This window comes from Electrophorus electricus, chromosome 3 (genome assembly GCF_013358815.1).
Source record: "Electrophorus electricus isolate fEleEle1 chromosome 3, fEleEle1.pri, whole genome shotgun sequence".
Lineage (NCBI taxonomy): Eukaryota > Metazoa > Chordata > Actinopteri > Gymnotiformes > Gymnotidae > Electrophorus > Electrophorus electricus.
Genome location: NC_049537.1, coordinates 29,402,501 through 29,422,817, shown reverse-complemented (window position 1 = coordinate 29,422,817; position 20,317 = coordinate 29,402,501). Strand labels below are relative to the sequence as shown.

The window sequence follows — 20,317 nt, the reverse complement described above, 5'->3', positions numbered from 1 at the left end:
CAACAACAACAACAAAACCCAACAACAACTACAGATTAACACTGGAAAACAGGAAGAAAAAAAAAACGTGAAAATTGAGATGTTAAGACTATAGCAACAATGTGGTGGATCATCCTAATTTAGAACCAAAGAGGGTAGCAGGAAGCTAAATGGTGTGCAAGCATGTCAAAGGTTCACATGATCAGAAACGTAAAGGCCCTTCTCAGCTCATCCACCGCGGCAACTACCGGGGTGTCTCTGGCTGCGGTTTCCCTAGCCACAACGTAACGATGTCATCTTTAAAAGCTGATATATATATATATATTTTATTTTTTATTTTTTTATTTTTTAAAACGAGGCATTAACAGGAGCCTAAAGCTTACATCACTGACCTCATTTGCTCAGAGCAGACCGATCTGCCATTGCCTGCATTGTTTGAAAAGTTTCATCTGGTTCTCTCGTGTGTCACAGTTTGTTTAAGGCTTTTGTCTGAGGTTATCCTATAAACCTTTTTTAATTTTTCTAAAATTCACTGTTCCCTTTCTTAAAAGATACATAATTACAATTAGACATTTAATATATCCATTACATGGCCCTGCTCTACAAACACTACAGAAGACTGGTTTGGCCTTATAAAAATACTATATTTCAGAACAGGCCATCTGCCTCTCTAGAACAGTCTTTGTTCATTATGTTTCAAGCAATTAAGGAGAATCTCACACACACCAGTTATGATGAAGCCAAGTGACTGTTATACATTCATTCATTAGATTACTGCCATTCTCAGTCAGCGGTTAGGTCACCCCATATTTTAATGACATGAAAATACCATGCCAAGCAGTATCATTTTATCTACGTAAAGAAATAAACTCTAAAATTAAGCAAATGCTTTCTAAACTGGCATATAGCAGACATATGCTCTCATCAGTGGCTAATAACGCAACACCGGACACACTGGATGTGTGCAGCGGGTAGTATACAACTCGTACTGGATGGGATGGCGCAATCATAATAGATCAGACCCTCTTGGGAAAACCATGGTAACCAGGGGCCACTGCTTGAAATGATGTATTCCACAAAACTGTCCTCGGCTGTTCGGGGGTGGACAGTCCTGGGGTAGATTTGCTATTGGATGGATACTGCAATATGAACTGTGATTGGACCAGCACTCTGAGTAGCTGGAGGCATAATTGACCTGAGAAAGCAAAACATTCGGACTGGTTCTGTGCTGCATTTCTGAGGTCTTAAATGACATCCGAATTATTGCAACCCGTTTCTATGGGAACCAACATGACGAGCATTCTCGTTTAATGGGTCACCCATGCGTACTCCAGAAGGTACAATTACTGGCTATATAACACGCATTTTAGGCAAAGGCAATCTTAACGATAAGAATTTAAAAACAAAAAGGTAAAAATAAAGATTTGAGAGAAGCGTCATTGTTGATTAACACAAAACTTATTTAGGTTAAATAAAAAAACAAACAAACAAACTAGTTTTTCAAAAGGTTAAAAACAAATCAATGTCTGGCTAAAACAAACTACTGATTGTCCAAACTTTAAAATGATACAAACCAAAAGGATGCTGAGACATTCGCCATCGCCCACAAAATGCAAGCTGCAAGGGTGAAGCCCACCACTTCTACCCCGCCACCTAAAATCACCCTCATTGCGGCTGGAGTAGGTAGCCTCGGAATGCCATTAAACCTCACTCACTGGCACAACTGCACTTGCATCTTATGTGGCATCTTTGCAAACCGAATGGGCCTGTGGTAACCGCAGACTAGGCTGTCCAACAGTTGCACTGGCCGTCACGTACAGATGAAACTGTTCCGTCACAGAGACTGCGACAAGCAAGGGACCTTCTCTGGACATGGAGAACCACTAATAACCTGCTCGTTGTGCAACAACTGCACGTTAGTGTTGTCGTTTACAAATCTTTTGTTTGGGCATTGCATTAGGGGTACTCGACACAAAGCTAAATTATGACTTAGTCTAAGACTATTATTACAAAAAAAACAAAAACAAATATAAAGTGCTACCTGGACACAAGTGCTAGATTTTTATTTCTTTCTAATTTCTCTTGATTTTATTTTTGACCTCTAATAGGTCAGGAGATTTTAACGTCTACTCCAAAAGACGGCACCTCCTGTGGACCAGATTAGAGCTCATCATCCCAGTTATCACCACCGAGGTGCTGGTGATGACGCTCTAGTATACATTCCTGGATCTCCAGAGCTCTGGAAGGCTCTAGAAAGGGCTTCAGCACCACTAGCTGCTCTTGTTATGTCATTTAGGTTGAAGTTCATTGAAGCTCAACCCAAATCTAAGAACAGACACCACACACACACACACACACACACACACACACACACACACACACACACACACACACACACACACACACACACACACACACACACACACATCATAGTGTGTTTAAAGCTGTGCAAATACAAGACCGTGTGCCAAGATCTACTATCAAGAATGAGGTTTAATTTGGTAAGACTAAATGTCAGATTATTTAATATTAACAATATATTTTCTTCTACCATTGCTAAACTATTACTGCAAAACTAGTAGAATTTAAATTATGGCTTGTCACTATGTATTTTTTGAATCAGTATAATATGAGCATTATACATAGTGTCTGCCCATTCTCCACTTCTCCGTAAGGCTGCAAGGAGTAGGAGTCAAATATCATCTTTAATGTACACTTATGTAACTCAAGGATGTCATCTATTAGCAACTACACTGAAGTTCCTTCCTGAAAGGTTTCCTGATTAGTTCTTATGGTATGAGGCAGAAACTGCACAAAGCTTAAAAACATACACTTCTTTCACAATATACAGTCCTATACCTGCCTGGGTGTGCACAGACACTCTGGTATTTACAAAGGTAAAATGTCTGTACATTTAGAGATTAGTAAATGTCTATTATAATGTTAAAAAACAACTAAACATACTGTTACTTTAGCTGATTTAGTAAAATAAAAAGGCGCTCAACACAATCTGTTTAAACAAACTGTGACACACAACACTGAACCAGCACGGTCTGCTTCATGCACGCGCACACACCTGCACGCACACGGAAATAAGGTCTCAGCCTTATTTGTGTTTTTTTCCTTTGAATACTACAAAAAAAGTAATGCTCAAAGCTACAAATAACATACTACGCTTTATCTCATGCATCAATATAAAATATTAGTTTCTCTTTCCTTTGTCAATATATTTACATAATTTTACAGGCGTACTGTACAATAAAAGTTGAATCCACGTGACGTTCTTAAAAATATTTTCTGACCCATAATTACTTTTTAACATGAAAAACAACAAAGCCCGGGAAGAGAGTCTGTGAGATGTAAGGAGGGGGAGTGAACAGAGAAAGAGAGGAAAAGAGAAAACAGCAAGTACCACGGACATGGTGCTATTTGTCCTATAGGACTTCTCTGAAGTCTTGAATCATCGTCCCCACCCCACAAACCGGAGCGTTCTGCATAAATTACACACACGAGGAGGGTGACGATAGCACAGACGGGGCGTACGAGATGGGGGGGGGGGGGGGGTTGAAATACCTCGTCCCTTACCCCGGTGAAGCTTGAGTGGGTGACGGCCAGGACAGCCGCTGTTCCCTTGCTAGCTGGCTAACAGCTCAACTCATGTAGACTACACTTCCCAGAATTCAGTGCAAGCAGCCAGAGGCTGGCGATGGAAGGCATGTAGGGCACCGGCGTGGTTGAAATACTGCGATTCTCCAATCGCGCTCCAGCTCCCGCCCTCGCCCCCCTGCGTTGCGCCGATTCCACTCGGCTCCGTGCCGTCTGATTGGCTGTTGCTGGGTTACTGGGGCGGTGCGGTAGGGCGGTCTGCCATGTTATCTGGCCTGTGGGATAGCAGCTGCTGCTGCACCTGTGGCTGCTGCTGTTGCGTTGCCGTGGCGAAGGTTCCCTGCTGCTGGAGGGGAAACGCTGCCTGTAGAATCAGCTGGGCCGACTGGTTGCCATGGAGAAGGCGCGGCGCCTACAAGAAATGACCGCAAAACTCTAAATTAAAATCAAACACACTAGGAAAGAAACCCCCACCTACCAATCCTCCAAAAATCAGCATTAGCCTCATATTTCTAAGATACGTCAGCTAAATAATCACAAATGTACGCTGGTGTTTTTCACCGTTAGCAACTCTTCACTGCCACCAGATGGGTGCAGCGCACCAGGTAACGCAAGGACAGCGCCGTACACATGGAGGAGGCGTAGTCATGGCTGGGGCAGAGCCCGGGCTTGGACAGTTTCCTACATCTAGTGACGAGTGAACGCCGCGTAACGCTAATCACGACCCAGTCATGATTACAGCGCCATTGGCTCAGAGGCTAATCGATCAATCAAATGGGGCTTTCATAGAAATGATTTAACGGAGTTCAAAAACACACACAGCGCTTGTGGTTCGCTGTAACTGTGCATGGCAAATTAAACAAACCTGTCAGAGTACGATATAAACCTTGACCAAACAAACCTCCTGACTAGACAACCTGAATGATCACCCTGTGCCAGCAATATACAGACAATTCACCAGGTTAACCCTGGTGAGTACTGCAGAGCTGTGTATCTTGCCAATCGTGAATTGTACAAAACAAGATAAGAATACACAGTTTCACTTTACTGTCCATACTGAACCCTCCTAAGACTTTGTTCTTTACCTGTGTGTCAGTTTTCTTATTGGTTTACTTCTTTATCAGAGTGCATTGCACAAAAACCTGTTTGCATAAGAAAATTATGTTTGATGCATGACTGTGGTTTCTCGTTACACGTTTCCCAGTCTTACATAATGAAAACAGCCTCCTCGTGGACATTCTGGGTTGTTTTTCTGACTCTAGTGTGTCGTCACCCTTCTTCCGCTACACAAGCAGAAGCCGCCTAATGTTTACTGCACCCCCATGTGGTCACCTGGAGGAACTGCGTCTGCTGAGGCGTTAGCTGGGCCTGCGCCTGGACCTGCTGCTGCACGGCGGCTGTGGCCTGCGACTGGACCTGCTGCTCCTGGGTGGTGGCGGCCGGCTGCTGGCCGATGCTGATGGTCTGGGTCTGGCCCTGTGGAGGGGCGAACGCCGTCACCACCTGGCCCATGAACATGGTGGTGGGCACCATGACCGCCCCACACGCCATCGGCCCCGTCACTAGCTTGGTGAGGAGCTGAGGAGTCGCTGGGAATCTGTGAGGGGTAAGAGGGGTGATAGGAGAAGGAGTGAGAGTTGAAGTTGTTCACCACCTGGCCTTGCAGGTGTGTGTGTAAGTGGATTCATTCGTAATGGCGACTTTGCATCATTTTGACTTAAGTACAGTGGTTTGAGTGCCAGCATCAGATAACACACACCTAGCCTTTAACCAGAGTAACACACCTAGCCTTTAACCAGAGTAACACACCTAGCCTTTAACCAGAGTAACACACCTAGCCTTTAACCAGAGTAACACACCTAGCCTTTAACCAGAGTAACACACCTAGCCTTTAAACTAAGAAAACCTCGCACATGTCCACAGCACTGCCTCGCCCTGGCGTTCTCATTTATGGATGCAAAGTTGCAGTTTTTGAGGGGAGGGAACTGGGAGGGACTGTGTGAGCAGGCCGTACCGTATCTGCCGTTCGTGAGAGAAGGAGGCAACAGCAGCGTTGGAGCCGTTCTGGGGCAGGCTGGTGGAGAGCTGCACCATGCCGGCCGGCGCCGGCTGAGAGATCATCATGGTGTTGTAGAGAGACGCCGGCAGGGCGCCCTGAGAAGACTGCAGCGTGTGGGGCAGCCTCTGGGGCTGCGGAATCACAGAGACAGAAGCTTCTGTGTGCGTGCGCGCGCGCGTGTGTGTGTGTGTACGTGCGTGTGTGTGCGTGCGCGTGCGTGTACGTGCGTGTGTGTGCGTGCGTGCGTGTGTACGCGCGAGCTCTCACCTGGGCGAGCGCAGAGCTCTGCTCGCGGAGCAGACTCTGCTGCTGAGGCTGAACTGGCTGCGTCTGCTGACCTATGGCGTGCTGTGTGCCCGCCTGCGTAGATGTCAGCGCGCCCTGCAGGCTGCCTGTGGCAACCACCTGCCCCTGCATGGTCAGAGTGCCTCCTGGCTGCACAGAGGAACTCTGTGACAGCTGCACCGAGCCCAGATTCAGACTGCCTCCACCAGGCTGCAGGAACATCTATAAACACACACACACACACACGATTTAAATCGTACAAGCACCATCGTGCAAACAGGTCCGTCCGGAGCACAGTGCCAGTTAAATTTACCACCAGGACGACGAGGATGGAAACGTTCACTTGGCTCAGACTCTTCACCATTCCCGAGCCAAGAATACAACTCCTTACCCTGAAAAACCATGAACAAATCCAGTGCTGTTCAGCCAGCAGGGGGCGACCTCACCTGCAGGCCCTGGCCTTGCACTCTCTGCAGCTCCTCCTGGATTTGCCGGAGCTCCTCCTGCTGCCGCTGGATGTTGGCCTCGATCACACGCGTCCTCTGCTCCAACTGCTCCTTCAGGTGCTGCATGGCGTCCAGCTGTGTGGAGAACTGCAGCACTGGCTGTAGGCGAGGGGGGGGGACGTGTGAGCAGCACTCTCTTCTTAGAGCTTAACCGAAGAGCCGAGTACTCGCGCGCGAGTGTGTGTGTGCGTCTGTGTGTGTGGAGAACTGCAGCACTGGCTGTAGGCGAGGGGGGAGACGTGTGAGCAGCACTCTCTTCTTAGAGCTTAACTGAAGAGCCGAGTACTCGCGCGCGAGTGTGTGCGTCTGTGTGTGTGGAGAACTGCAGCACTGGCTGTAGGCGAGGGGGGAGACGTGTGAGCAGCACTCTCTTCTTAGAGCTTAACCGAAGAGCCGAGTACTCGCGCGCGCGAGTGTGTGTGTGGGGAGAACTGCAGCACTGGCTGTAGGCGAGGGGGGGGGACGTGTGAGCAGCACTCTCTTCTTAGAGCTTAACCAAAGAGCCGAGTACTCACGCGCGCGAGTGTGTGTCTTACCTGCACAGGAGGCTGCAGGTGCTGTGGCTGCTGAGGTTGGGACCCCAGACATGCAGCCATGGTCTGGCCTGTGGTCTGAGAGCTCATTGACTGGAGAGACACACACACACACACACACACTTTAACAATCACATACACACAGCTGTTACACACACACGAATTAGTTTTAATTAAGGTTATGAAAAGAGGGCTGCTCTTTTTATAGTTAAGACAGACAAAGGACTAAGAGGTAGCTAAGGAGCTTTCTGCTACCAATTTTTCACATTATGCACAAATCTATACACAATATTTGAGTAGGACACAAATTCTGCTCTTTATGTAGTTTGAATGCATGAATAATTACAGAATTCTCCCTTACAGTGATCTCTCATACACACACACCTGGCTGCTTACGGAGGACCGGCGTTGGGAGGTCATCTCTATGGTGGAAACAGACTGGCGGGGTGGTGTGCAGCGTTCTGTCTGTAGCTTTGTCTGGGTGGCTACACACACACACACACACACACACACACACACACACACACACACACACACACACACACACACACACACACACACACACACACACACACACACACACACACACACACACACACACACACACACACACACACCCTCAGTCAGAACCATTACAGCAGTAAACACATCCAATTCGTGGTTGGCAGTTCCAGCCCTGACGCCGCCCCTTGGGCAGGGCGGAGCTCAGCTCCTGCTGGGACAGGCCTCCTCATCCAGCCCTTTCTGAGCTGCACTGTGGGTGTGGGCAGAGGGGCGTGTCTGGGCGCTGGAGCTGAGCACCACCCATGCCATCGCAGCGAGCGCAGAACAGCAGACGGAGGCGCGTACAGGTGGGGTCCGACACGGCTGTGTGGGAGGAGGACTTGCGCGAGCTCCTGGAGGAGGCCGAGGGCGTGCGGCTGTGATCGAAGCGCTCCAGCGCCTCCTTCAGGCTGGAGGTGTTCAGCTGCGACTCGGAGCCGGAGTCCTGGGACTGAAAGAGGAAGGGGGAGTTATGGGAAGGTCGACACGGGGCGTTGGAGTCGAGCTGCTCGGGGTGTGGGTGTCACGTAGCCACCTTGTCTGCAGAGATCTCAGGAGGAGACTTGATACCCAGCTCTCTGCGTTGCTCAGCACGGACTTCAGCATAGCTATGGAAAGACAGCGCGCGCGCGCACACAGGCCATTAGCACTGTTACAGAAGAAAAGCTCCATTTGGTTATCTGCTGTGATTCTAAGCAGCGGCGCTGTGCGGCGCTCACCAACCTCACGACGGTGTGTGTGCAGACGATGAACTCGGGTCGTGAGTTCCACTGGTGGTAGGTTATGTAGTAGTGCGTCTGCAGCCAGATCCACTGCTGGCCCTTCGTTAGAAATCGATAGTAGCACGACTTCCCTTTCCCGTACTGCATCACTGAACCCCACGCACGCACAGACACGCACAGACACGCACAGGCACGCACAGGCACGCACAGGCACGCACAGGCACGCACAGAGACGCACAGAGACGCACAGAGACGCACAGGCACGCACAGGCACGCACAGGCACGCACAGGCACGCACGCACGCACAGACACGCACAGGCACGCACAGACACGCACACGCAGCATGTGTGTTATCACCCAGCCGAATGTTACAAAATCCAGGAAAAAAAACTCAGAACACACAGACATCATTTTTCACATAAAGTTTCTAATTCCTTAACTTATAGGAACATTTAAATATCACTCCAAAATAACAAACTCACACTTCCTTCTGTTGTGCATGTGCTTTACTTTCTACACACACACACACACACACAGTGGAGTGTGCCTAACTCACAGTGTTCGTGGCATTTGGCTAGGGTTTCCAGGTCATCAACGTGATAGTAGTCATAACCGGATGTTCCCAAAACCTCGAAGGGCAGGTAGCCAATGATGGGAGGAGCCCTACGAACGCGGCACAGAACAAACACAACTACTACAAACATCACCAACGTGCTTTATCAGGAGGGAAATGAAAACAAAAACTTCAAAGTGCAAATAAAAGAAAATAATAAAATGATCACACACAGAGTTAATGAAAAATAGAATAAAGAAACATTTGCTTTTAATCTCCTATGTTGCATTAAATTTGTTCTACTTGGTTTCTACCAAGTTTATGCCACTTTCTTATTCGCTTATTCTTTGATATTACACCATTCTGTTGGAGCGTTAAATGGACATACAGGAGCGTTAAATGGACATACAGGAGCGTTAAATGGACATGAGTGCCCTGGTCCTTCTTAAGCTGGCATGTGTCTCATAAATAAAAAGTCTCCGTCTTCTAAATACTTCCATTTTGAATGTGAAAGTAAGGAACTTCAGAACAGATTTGAGAATTTGAATGATGTCATTTCATCTAAACCCCCCAAATCAAATGAGGCTTTTCTCAGCCCATAAAGCTTTTGCTGGAAAAAAAGGCATATAAAGACTTTGCAGACAGAACCTAGCACAGGCATGGAGACTCCCTGACCTCCTGCGCTCAATAGACGCAGGAAACATGCTGCTCTCCCACTGCATCTGCTTAGCGAAGGCTCACCAAGGCCGTGAGAGAGCTCTCTGCTCCAGAGATGGTCTCTCATGGGAGAACCGTCTCAGACACAAAACAGCCCATCTCACACGCGCGCACACACACACACACACACACACGTCAAAAAAGAGCAGAGAAGAGGGAAGAGGATGAGAGACAGAAGGAAAGAGGGAAGGAGGAGAGATAGAGGGGCATATCGCTCACGTCAACATCAGACCGCATTTGCTAGACAAATTATAACCCTGCAAAAAATGTTTCAACAAAATTCCCATTTTTTTCTGGAACAAAGGAACAATAATTATTGGCTATGAAACAAGACATACAATTACACTTTGGTCTTATATGTCATGTGTCATCAGGCACAGACCACTGGGCAGACCAACCTACACAGAGGAGGGGGATACGCCGTCCATGCAAAAACAGGGACGGTGAAGACAGAGATGCCCTCTCCTTCAGCGCAAAAGGTACAACCTCAAATACCGTCAACTCACAGAAGACATCACTGCCTTTGCTAAACGCACTGAAGCAGAGAAGCTAAAGGTATTGCTCAGAGAAAGACACTCGCTCTTGGCCAGGTGTGTCCCATCATATAAATAATAATCTTTGGAATTTTTGGACATGTATATAAAAAATACAAACCAAACCAACACCCCCCCCCCCCCCCCCACACACACACACACACACACACACACACACACACACACACACAGACACACAGACACACACTCACCTGTGGTCTAGGAAGAGGAACTTCCATTCTAAGCTGTGTCTGGAAGTGAACTCCTCGTTGGGTTCTTCAACAGTGCACATCTCCTGTCAAGCAGGGTGATCACAGCTTACAAACACACACGACGCCACAACTAGGAGCCTTTATAATGCAAAATAACTCACACTGACTCAGCACATACCTGCACAAACAGGGTCAATAAATCTAAGGTCAGGGGACCAGGCAGCGGCAGGTGACGAGCCCTGCTTTCACTCACCTTGATAAACTGGGGCTTGGCTAATCTCACTGTTGCTATGAAACAGACGCGGTCTTCGAACGAGGGTCTGAGAGAGCGCTGGATGACGCCCTCGAAGCCGTTCCGCGTGGAGTTAGGCACTGCAGGGGCATGAATGGAGCAAGTCAAAACAATAAATGGTATATACAGGGTGACGTCATACATAACCAACCACTAGGTGGCAGCACCTGCCAATTAACTCTATTAAAAAAAGAGAAAAAGAAAAGAACCCGATGCTTCAGAGTGTGTATCCAGTTAGCAAGAAAACTATCGCGCATTATTAACCGGCTATGGGACTAAACCAAACACCACAGTCTCACTCGGATATCCTGTCTGCAGTTCTGTCCCGAAACAAAAGCATGCAACCCAAGAGGAATCTGGGTCGCACGAATTCTCTTCCACGACTCCCTGCATTCCCGTTGCTCCTGCATGACGGGAGTTCCCGCCTCTCCCGACCTGCCCTCCACCCGCCTTCTCGGCCACGGGGCGGGCGCAGCGCTAAAGGCAGGGCGAGGAAGCGGCAGCGCGGGCACAGGAACGACTCACTGCTGCAGGGTCTACCTGCTGCTCCTGCGCTCACCAGTGTTGAGGGACTTGAAGTTTCCGATGAACTTGACGTACTCGTAGACAGGGGGCTCCCGGGGGTCGATGGTGCCCCGAAGCATGTGGCAACAAAACTCCAGCTGATTTTTTGCTGAAATGAAAAGGGGAAGAAGAAAAGAAAACGAGTAAACTCCACGGCAGAACAAAACACACGTTTGCTGTTCGCCCGAAAACCTGCTCAGTCGTGAGCACTTCACCAGGAAAGGCCTGGAAAATGATGGAAAAATTAAACAAATGGACACTCGAGGGATAAAGGCTGAAGTTACACCAAAATCATAAAGCGGAGGAACACAACTCTTGTGTGTTCACACTCACAGGAAGATTTGAGCTGTGTGAACTACCAGCAGAGGCCTACAGAACAATCTGCACCAACTTTCACAGCCTCAGTGTCCATAAATAATGGAATCTCAAACTGTCAGGAGAAAGTTATTCCCAGCCCCGAGGTTATTCTGGTATTTTCTTCCGTTTATGGTAGTGTCTGACACATTTATGCCTTCATCCTGGAGAAATGTTCTTAATCTGTCTCATCATGAGCGAAAATGTTACTTGGTCAGCAACTTGCATCCATTTAGCACTCTACAAACAGGCAACACGAGGCGCAGAGGAGGAGCGAGGGGGCGTTGTAGGCTGGACACAACAGCGCGCACGGCACCGACGTCCGGGCCGCACGGGTGGAAACGGTACGGCAGAGGCTGCAGACGCCGTTCACAGCTGTGCACCACGAAGACCCCGAAACAAATCCCACGTAGATTCCTCCCTCTCACAGAAGGCACAAGAAGATCACTTGGTCATCACACTGGTCTAAAAAGGGAACCTCCGTGTACAGCTCCTGGCTGAACGTGCGTACTGGAAGTTTCCTCCCGTGTCCCCACAGGCTCGTCTGGAAAACTGATGATGGGCTGACACGGCCGAGTAGCTGCTGAGGGGCCAGGGACTCGTCGTACTGGCGTGCGGCGCACTCCGGGCGGCTTGGGGCTCGGCCCACTGGGACGTGGCTAGGTCGCCCCTGTGTCCGGCCACCTCTGCAGAGGGCACAGTCCATCAGTGTCTCACACTGCCTGGAATGCCAGCGTCATGTTCATCATCACTGACTGCTGCTGCTGCTGTGTTGGAAACCTCCTCATCATCCTGGAAACCACATCACCACCTTGTACTAGGATTCCGCTGGAGGTGATATGCTCCTCTTGTACGAGAAATGGTCAACTGCTGTGCTTCGTTTCTCGCCAGTTCAAAATTCATGACATGTTGCATGGCCAGCGGGGCCCAGGTGCACATCTGGAACACACAGCTAGTCAAGATATAACCAAGCAAAACGTCCAACGAGAAACGTCCCGTGACTCCAATGACTTTTGGTCCCTTGGGGATCTGTTTATTTAAAAAAAAAAAAAAGACTCCTGCATGGGTTGCAGTGTGGATACATATACCCTCAGGTTTAAACTGTATTTCCATTTTAATGTGCCATAGCACAGAGCCAAAACAGGAAAAAGTATAAGAGTGTGTAAAAAGTAGGGTCTTACTCTTTAAGTAGTCTGGTGTGAGGGTCTCTCCCTCCAGTATGTGTGTTGAGAGGGCTTTGTACACATCAGAGTGCTCACCCAGTGGAAGAAAGTTTAGCAAGTTCTGGTCAACTAGATCAGACTGGAACACACAAGCACACAGTGAAGTTATCATCATTAAATCTCTCTGTCCGCAACACATGTACACACATTCCCAGCACTTACTGGTAAATGTTCTAGTAAAGAGGTGACGCTCTCAGAGACGTAGATTATATTCCCATCTGTCATGATGGCCAGAAAGAATCCGTCCAGTGCCTGAAGTCAAACAGCACATTAAAATAGCATGAAACAGAGAACCTGGACAAAGTTGCTTTTCACAAGGAGCCTGTACCACACAGACAGGGTGTGTGCGTGCGTGCGTGCGTGCGTGCGTGCGTGTGTGTGTGCGCGCGTGAGTGTGTGTGTGTGTGTGTGTGAGTGTGTGCGTGTGTGAGTGTGAGTGTATGTGAGTGTGTGTGTGTTTCTTCACCTCTAACATCAGCTGTGTGAACTCCTCATTGCTAAGGAAAGGAGGCTTCCAATCCTGGCGAATCTCACTGGACTCTGACTGTGCGGCAATTTCTGGCAGAGAGACAGGCAGAGAGACAGGCAGAGAGACAGGCAGAGAGACAGTTTTACCAAAAACACTGCATTTCCCAGTTATCACACTGGTTAATTCAGACTCAATGCACATTAAGGGGACAGGAAGCCCAGGAGGCCTGGATACTGGTGCACTGTTATCTTAACAGACACAACTCACATCCACTTCACCCTAGCAGTGGCACAAACCACATACAAACTGGATTTACATGCACGCTCATCACTGGAAGCATTAGGCCACGCTTAATTTGCTTGTGGGAAATTGCAAACGACATGCGGGGCATTTAACCACCAGAGACGGGGCGAGTGTAGGAGCAGGGGGCAGGGCTACCCTTGTGCTTGCGGAGGAAGTCGATGCTCTTCTGTAGGATGGTAGACTTGTCCATCTTGCGGGTGCTGCCTGGCAACATGGTGCCCAGTTCCTTGATGAGCACATTGAACTGGTCTCGCCTCTTTTTCTCAGACTTGTTCCTGGAAACTCTGCCGATATGGGTACAAACGCACACGTGTGAAATTAATTTACTGGGACAAAAGCTAGTGTTCATAGGACAATTATAATGAGATCCTATGCAGTAGGTCCTTGTCTCAAAATATCCTTTTTTTTAATAGGGAGTGTCAAGTCTTACAGACTCAACTCTGATGGCATTTTTCCTGCTGTAAGATCATACTGAAAATAAAATGGTCATGTTCAACACCACAAAGTCATAGGTTTGATTCCCCAAGAGCACACGCGCACGCGCACACAGGTACACCTGTGCTAATCACTCTGGATAAGAGTGTCTAGCAAATTCTATGAATATAAATGTAATGAGTCAGTCTTAAACCAACAATTATGAATCCAATAAAGGCCAATACTTTTTGATACGATTTTTTCGGCTGTTCTCTGCTGGGATTATTTCGGCTGTTCTCTAGGGGGATTATTTTTGGCTGTTCTCTAGTGGGATTATTTCTGTTTTCCATCTCACCGTTTTGCTTTGTCCTTCTCATCTTCTTCCATCAACCCATCAAAAATACTGCCGTCATCCCTGAAAACCAACCGATCACAAACAAAGTGGTTAAGATTTCGCCAATATCCACCTCTTACCATCCAACTCCACTGGCCAGTTTCTGACCTGTGTAAATGCTGTTGGAAGCCATCTGGTATTTATATTAGTTCTGTTACTATCCTTATAATACACAGGAATGTATCACAAGAGATAGCAGTATTTAACTGGCTGCAAGACTGCAGCTCTATAACCACACCAAAGGGGGGCGCTATGAATTTCAGACTATATTTAGCAGGAGCCAGAGTGTTCCCTGACTCAGCTGGTAACAGGGCAGAATGAGAGCCCGCCACTTGGTCTCAGCTGATACTCAGAGCTGTCTGCCCATGACTGCTAATGGCTCATAACTGAATGCCTGTGCATACGGGGGGGGGGGGGGGGGGGGGGGGGCAGTCAGCATCAATATCCCAGCATTCCAGAGTCCATAGCAAAATCTGAGGTCTTTCCAGTGGTTTTGGAAAAACTCTTCATAGTCACTTGTCTCAGTAAGGCAGTAGTAATGTTCCTTTGTGAAATGAATCCGAAGCCAATGGCAGCGGCAGTCAGTATGCGTGTCGGTTAGCGCGTGCCGTGCATGAATGAGAATTCAGTGACGTTCAATGCATCAGTCAGCACACTGAGGACATATTTATATCTCCTCTGAAACAGGAACCCAGCTTGTCAGAAAGGTTGAGAGGCCGTGAGCGTGCGTGTCCGCGGAAGGCAAAAACCCGTGGCAGGATTAGAACGAGGGAGAAAAAAAATGACCGAAGGGTTGGTGTGACATGTCAGAGATGACAACGTAATCGCGGAGGATAAACACGCAGCTCCAAATCAGCACTGCCAGTCAAATCCAAACCAGCAAAACCAAACAAACAAACAAGCATCTACATCTGTCAAATGACCTAAATATTGAGAGCTACATGCTCCAAACTTACAGAGGTGTGAACGAGTACTAAAATAAACTAGAAGGAATTTACAGCAGATCTGTGTTGAGAGTTGGTTGGTCACATTTAGATTTGTGTGTGTGTTCACTATAAAGATCTTTACTGGCACAATACTAACACACGCACGCACACACACTCTTTTTGGATGAGACTACTTGTAAGGGACTGTGTTAGGCTGAGAAAGGGTGCGTAAGCAGGTGAACGCGTGAACTGGATGTCTAGGTCTTCCTTCCTGAACCTGGACATGTGTCATTTCACACACAATCCTCGATTTTTCAATGATCTAAGTACATCCCAGCATGCCGTTCAGCTGCACGGTCAGCCTACACGATTGAAAGGACACGTTCTTAGTGCTCCCGTATTGGTCCGTGCAGTTGGACCTGCCCCTGGTCACAGGCTGAAAGCGTGAGACCCTGGGACAGAACACTCACACTTGAATCTGCTGATGTGGAGTATTTACAGAACCTCTCAATAAGCAAGCATCCATCAGAGAGCAATTACACGGGTCTGCTCCTCACTGGGAAAGGACGACAGCTGAGAGACATGCACACAAATATGCACGCACGCAAACAAACTCGTATGCAAACGCACGCACATAAGCGCGCACACACAGACACACACATTTAAATCAGCATTGGATTTAATAATGCATTTACAGTGTTTTGCATATGAAATGACCTCCCAGTTCCCAGTAATTCTACACATAGAGGGGTTCTCCAGCTGGCTTCACTTCTATAGAAGTTTGTTTTGATAACCTTTTCATCCTGGTGAAATAAAAGCAGTGCTCTGCAATAACCCCACTTACAGTAAACGTTCAACACCGTGAACTGAGGTCAGGAAATCATTAATCTAAATGATGTTTGTGCTGCTCTGAATGGCAGTGAGGAATCGAGAGTCAATTGACAGATAATAAAAGTCTCTCCCACGCTGCCAAGCCGCCCAGCCCTGCAAACACAACGCTCCTCTCCAATAACAAGCCCCTCCCAGCCCAGACGTCAGCCAGCCACGCCCCTCCCAGCCCTGACGTCAGCCAGCCACGCCCCTCCCAGCAGTGACGTCAGCCAACCACGCCCCTCCCAGCAGTGACGTCAGCCAACCACGCCCCTCCCAGCCCTGACGTCAGCCAGCCACGCCCCTCCCAAAGGGCCATTCAGTCCCTGAGGAGAACTCTGAAACTCTTTTTAATATTTTTTATTATTTATATTTTCTAGGCAATCTACATGAAATGACAAAAGTCAAAGATTTGATTCCAAATTTACAAATACAGCCAACACGCAGTAGTTCAGCTTTGACTGTGTTAAAGACCACAGAACAAAAACCACGACCATGGTTCTTTACGAATCAAAATGACATTTTAGGAACATTTTAAAACATATTTAAAGTGCTCTAAATACCTTTTAAAATGTTCTTTAAGCGGTTTTAAAAGCATGGAGCGCATCGGCGGGTGACTTCGGCCTCTGAACGAAGACAGCTGGTGTGGTGCGCATGACCAAGGACGTTCAGGCCTGGCGACACATTTCCCTGAAGAGCAGCGGCACACAGCTAAAGTCCTGAAGGCTCTGCCACGCAGGACTGCTACAGCAGGTCTGATCAGTCCTTTCTCTCTGCTGCAGGTCCCATCACGCGTGAACAAAGCGTTAAAATAACAGACAGGCAAACCAACGCAGGCACGTAGCGACAAAGTGACCAGGACATGTGGCAGCCGGTTGGAAACGAGCTGCTATCTCGCGTGTCAACATTATGTGACAGCGACGCATGGTAAACGACACTATGAAGGGACTACGCAGTGCGAACAGGCATTAGCGCGCATGGGCGGGTTTTACAGGAATAATAGCTGCCTGGGTCTTATTATTTTCCACTGAACATAATGAAGATAAGACATTAAGATAAGATGACCAGTAAAAAAGGCTAAACAAAACAAAACAGTTTCCTGGTTATCTGGGTCCAGCGTCCAACACCAAGTCGCCCGGGTCTCTTTTGGGGCGGACAGGCCGGGGTAAAGACAGGAGTAGGTTATGCTGCCATACTGAAGCGCAGGGGACGCCTCTTCAATTCTCACTTCAGTTTCACAGTTTGAGTTTTTAACTCCCTGCTCCTTGACCCGCCATCTGTAGTTTCATTCGCGGTAGCGCAGTGCGTCTGTGTGGCACGTCTGTGTGGCACTCGCACGCTAGGCACTAATCCCGGGATTATCCACGGAAATTCCATACCACTGACGGACTAAAGGCTTGTTCAGATCTCACCCGACTGGCTCAGCCAGTTAGAGCCAGGCCGTGGCCCAGAGCGCCCACCCAGCATGGGCGCACGATCTGCGCCAAGCCCATTGGTTGCCATGGCAACCAAGCGGCGTTGTAGGTCAAAGAGAAGGACAGCTGGGAGGGGTTGTGGGAAAGCAAGCAGGTAAAACACAGCAGTTACTGTTCTCTCTGAAAGTCTTCGGAAGTGAACCCGACGGGGTTTCATGATGGTCAGCGGCTGCTAACGTAACAAGTCAGAAACGGGGTCGTTTTTTTTTGTTTTTTTTTTTAAAGAGCTATTCTACAAAAGAATAAAAGAAACGATTCTTTTAATTTCCAGCGACAACTGATTTTCAGGTACTTTCAGTTACCACATTGTCAGTGTCCTGAGGGATTGTGAGAAGGTACAGGACTCACCGCTCAATGCTGGAGGTCATTTTGTGGCTTGTTCAGCACTGCAGTGGGAGGAGCTTTAAGCGTGAGGTAGACATTTGTACACGAACCTGCCAGAGAGAAACACAGCAGCGGCAACCATCAAAAGTCATGTGGCACAGGTCATCTGAGTATCGCTATGGCGACTGTGGAAGCCACACCTACCTCGAAGGGAGGATGAGAAGCCTGCAGAAAGATGAAGAGCGCAACTATCAGCCCAGGGAGGGTCCTGCAGAGGGTCTATAGGTCAAAGGTTAACAGCAGGCTGTAGGTCCTTGTGGCTCGTGTGTGTTGTCCGGCGGGGGTGAGTACGCAGATGCCACATGTCAACAAAGCTTCCTTCCAGGAGCCAGAGAGTGAAGACAAAACACAGTCAAGGCATTCAGCCTTAGTTAAACTCACATGCGACCTCTGCGTTTCTTCACACACACACACGCATTTAAGATACAGTGGAAGAGATGGAGGAAGCGCAGGGTACAGTGTAGCAAGCACTCACTTATAGCATAACTTCAGAAACGCTGCTCTTTGGCATGTACCATCAGATCAGGGGCACCAATCTGAGAAAAGAAAAAAAACCAAAAACAGAGTAACAGCATTTTACACGAGAACACCAAAGGAAGACTCAAACTTGGATTACACGATTACTATTTAGGCATGTTACAGTAAAAGTAACCGGCCAATCCAACCTCACGTTAACCAAGCTCCACCATGGAGGCCATAACCATTCCTCAGACCAATAACCTTCTGTTCCACTTCCTTCTGCCATGTACTAAAGGTGGTCACCGCGTGCTCAGGAACTAGCCAGTCAAGAGTAGACCCGCACACAGCACAAATCGGGAAACAAACGCATTTGGTGTGGAGGACGCACACGGCAGGTCTAAACCCACACTCACGGCTACAGTTAGTGGGCTTGTAATTAAAATTGCTAATTAATGCAGTCAAAAAGGTGTCTCAAAAATGTTTTTTTTAATGATAATGTATCATTTGAAAAACATTTAAATGCATAAGAGTGATGAAGTGTCATCTGCGCTACTTCCTGTTTCCAGAAGCTCCTGCCAGCTCAAACTGCTTTTCTGCACAGCACAGGTGCGACAACATTCTGGAGACGCATCGCATCGTCTCGTCAGGACCCAGCCATGCGGCGGGAGGACCCGCCAAAGCTGACGCTCGGGACAAGTGGAGCAGCGACATTCTAATCGTCTGACCCCCCACGTTGGAAAATTGGATTCTTGCAAATGGTACGAGTGGGCAGGGTGGGCAGGTAGAAGATGCCCCCCCCCCCCTCCCCCGATGTAGGTTCCTTCATTACAAATGAACTGAAGGCAACACAGTCACATGTAGAGAGTAAAACACAAAAGTCTCAACTGTGACATCGGTTTTAGCTGCAGCAATGTCTAGGCAGTGATCACATTTATTTGTTTATATTATATTACACAGTCAGTCACTGTTACACTGAAACTATATCATTAATAACAGTGTAATACATTGAGTAACAATGTATTACAATTCTACACTTACATATGAAAACAGGATCATAAGATCAACGCTGGTATACATTGTTACTTAGAATATTAAACTGTAATTACACGCAGGATAAAATGTCAAACTATACTGTAATTAATGATTGTTAAACTGTAACTGTGACGATGGAAAGTAAAATTTTACCATTTATTAATCAAGACGGGCACTGATCAAGGACTCCACACACCCAAGTTATATATAAAAATCAAGCTTTAAAACGTTACGCCTGTTAACAGGTACCACACATTCCTAAAGCCTGTAACATCTAGTCATAAGTGCATTTACAACACTGAGCTAACGCATTTATCCAAAGCGACTTAGAATCATGTCTGAGTACAACACTGAGCAACTGAGGGATAAGGGTGTTGCTGAGGGGCCCAACGGGGGCAACCTGGCAGTGGTGGGACTTGAACAGGCAACCTTCTGACGACTAGTCGAGTACCCTAACCGCTGAGCTCCCGGTTAGAAGTGTTGACTCTATTCCCAAACAGCCATCTTCAGCTCCTTTTAATGATGTCGACGTGAACACACACTCAAAGAACTTCAAACACAGCACTGCTCATCTGAGATCAGTGGAACTGTCTATGCTAGTTTCAGAAAATAATGCTGCAGTAAATAAATAAATACATAAAAACAACCACACCGAAGTGTAGAAGGAACATTCCTCAACTAAAAACTTTGAGGAATATTGATACAAATCTTCACCTCTCACTCACTGGCACGAAACAAAGAACCTACACATGACGTGATCTTAAAACTAATTCAGATCCCTCATCCATGTGTGCTTGAGTGCATACACACGCACACACACACACACACACACACACACACACACACACACACACAAATTCCTAAATACTCCCATGTAACTTGTCTTAAGATTTATCGGCATGCCCTGTTG

At 47.7% G+C, this 20,317-nt stretch overlaps 1 protein-coding gene across 1 annotated transcript in view; it reads right to left on the bottom strand.

Moving 5' to 3' along the window:
* Nucleotides 1-1,641: 1,641 nt before the first annotated feature.
* The window catches only part of clocka (clock circadian regulator a), a 34,812-nt gene continuing 16,136 nt past the window's right edge, over nt 1,642-20,317 (bottom strand). Inside the window, exons 2-23 of the mRNA XM_027024450.2 lie at nt 18,392-18,452; nt 18,061-18,234; nt 17,881-17,966; nt 14,223-14,282; nt 13,589-13,737; nt 13,148-13,239; nt 12,844-12,933; nt 12,640-12,760; nt 11,100-11,213; nt 10,502-10,620; nt 10,249-10,331; nt 8,790-8,896; nt 8,235-8,382; nt 8,047-8,119; nt 7,818-7,962; nt 7,353-7,453; nt 6,972-7,061; nt 6,376-6,534; nt 5,912-6,151; nt 5,600-5,775; nt 4,918-5,182; nt 1,642-3,997 (exon numbers count right to left, since the gene is read on the bottom strand). Of these exons, the coding sequence (XP_026880251.2) occupies nt 3,818-3,997; nt 4,918-5,182; nt 5,600-5,775; nt 5,912-6,151; nt 6,376-6,534; nt 6,972-7,061; nt 7,353-7,453; nt 7,818-7,962; nt 8,047-8,119; nt 8,235-8,382; nt 8,790-8,896; nt 10,249-10,331; nt 10,502-10,620; nt 11,100-11,213; nt 12,640-12,760; nt 12,844-12,933; nt 13,148-13,239; nt 13,589-13,737; nt 14,223-14,282; nt 17,881-17,900 (2,532 nt within the window). The 5' untranslated portion in view covers nt 17,901-17,966; nt 18,061-18,234; nt 18,392-18,452 and the 3' untranslated portion in view covers nt 1,642-3,817. The remainder of the gene's footprint in view (nt 3,998-4,917; nt 5,183-5,599; nt 5,776-5,911; nt 6,152-6,375; nt 6,535-6,971; nt 7,062-7,352; nt 7,454-7,817; nt 7,963-8,046; nt 8,120-8,234; nt 8,383-8,789; nt 8,897-10,248; nt 10,332-10,501; nt 10,621-11,099; nt 11,214-12,639; nt 12,761-12,843; nt 12,934-13,147; nt 13,240-13,588; nt 13,738-14,222; nt 14,283-17,880; nt 17,967-18,060; nt 18,235-18,391; nt 18,453-20,317) is intronic.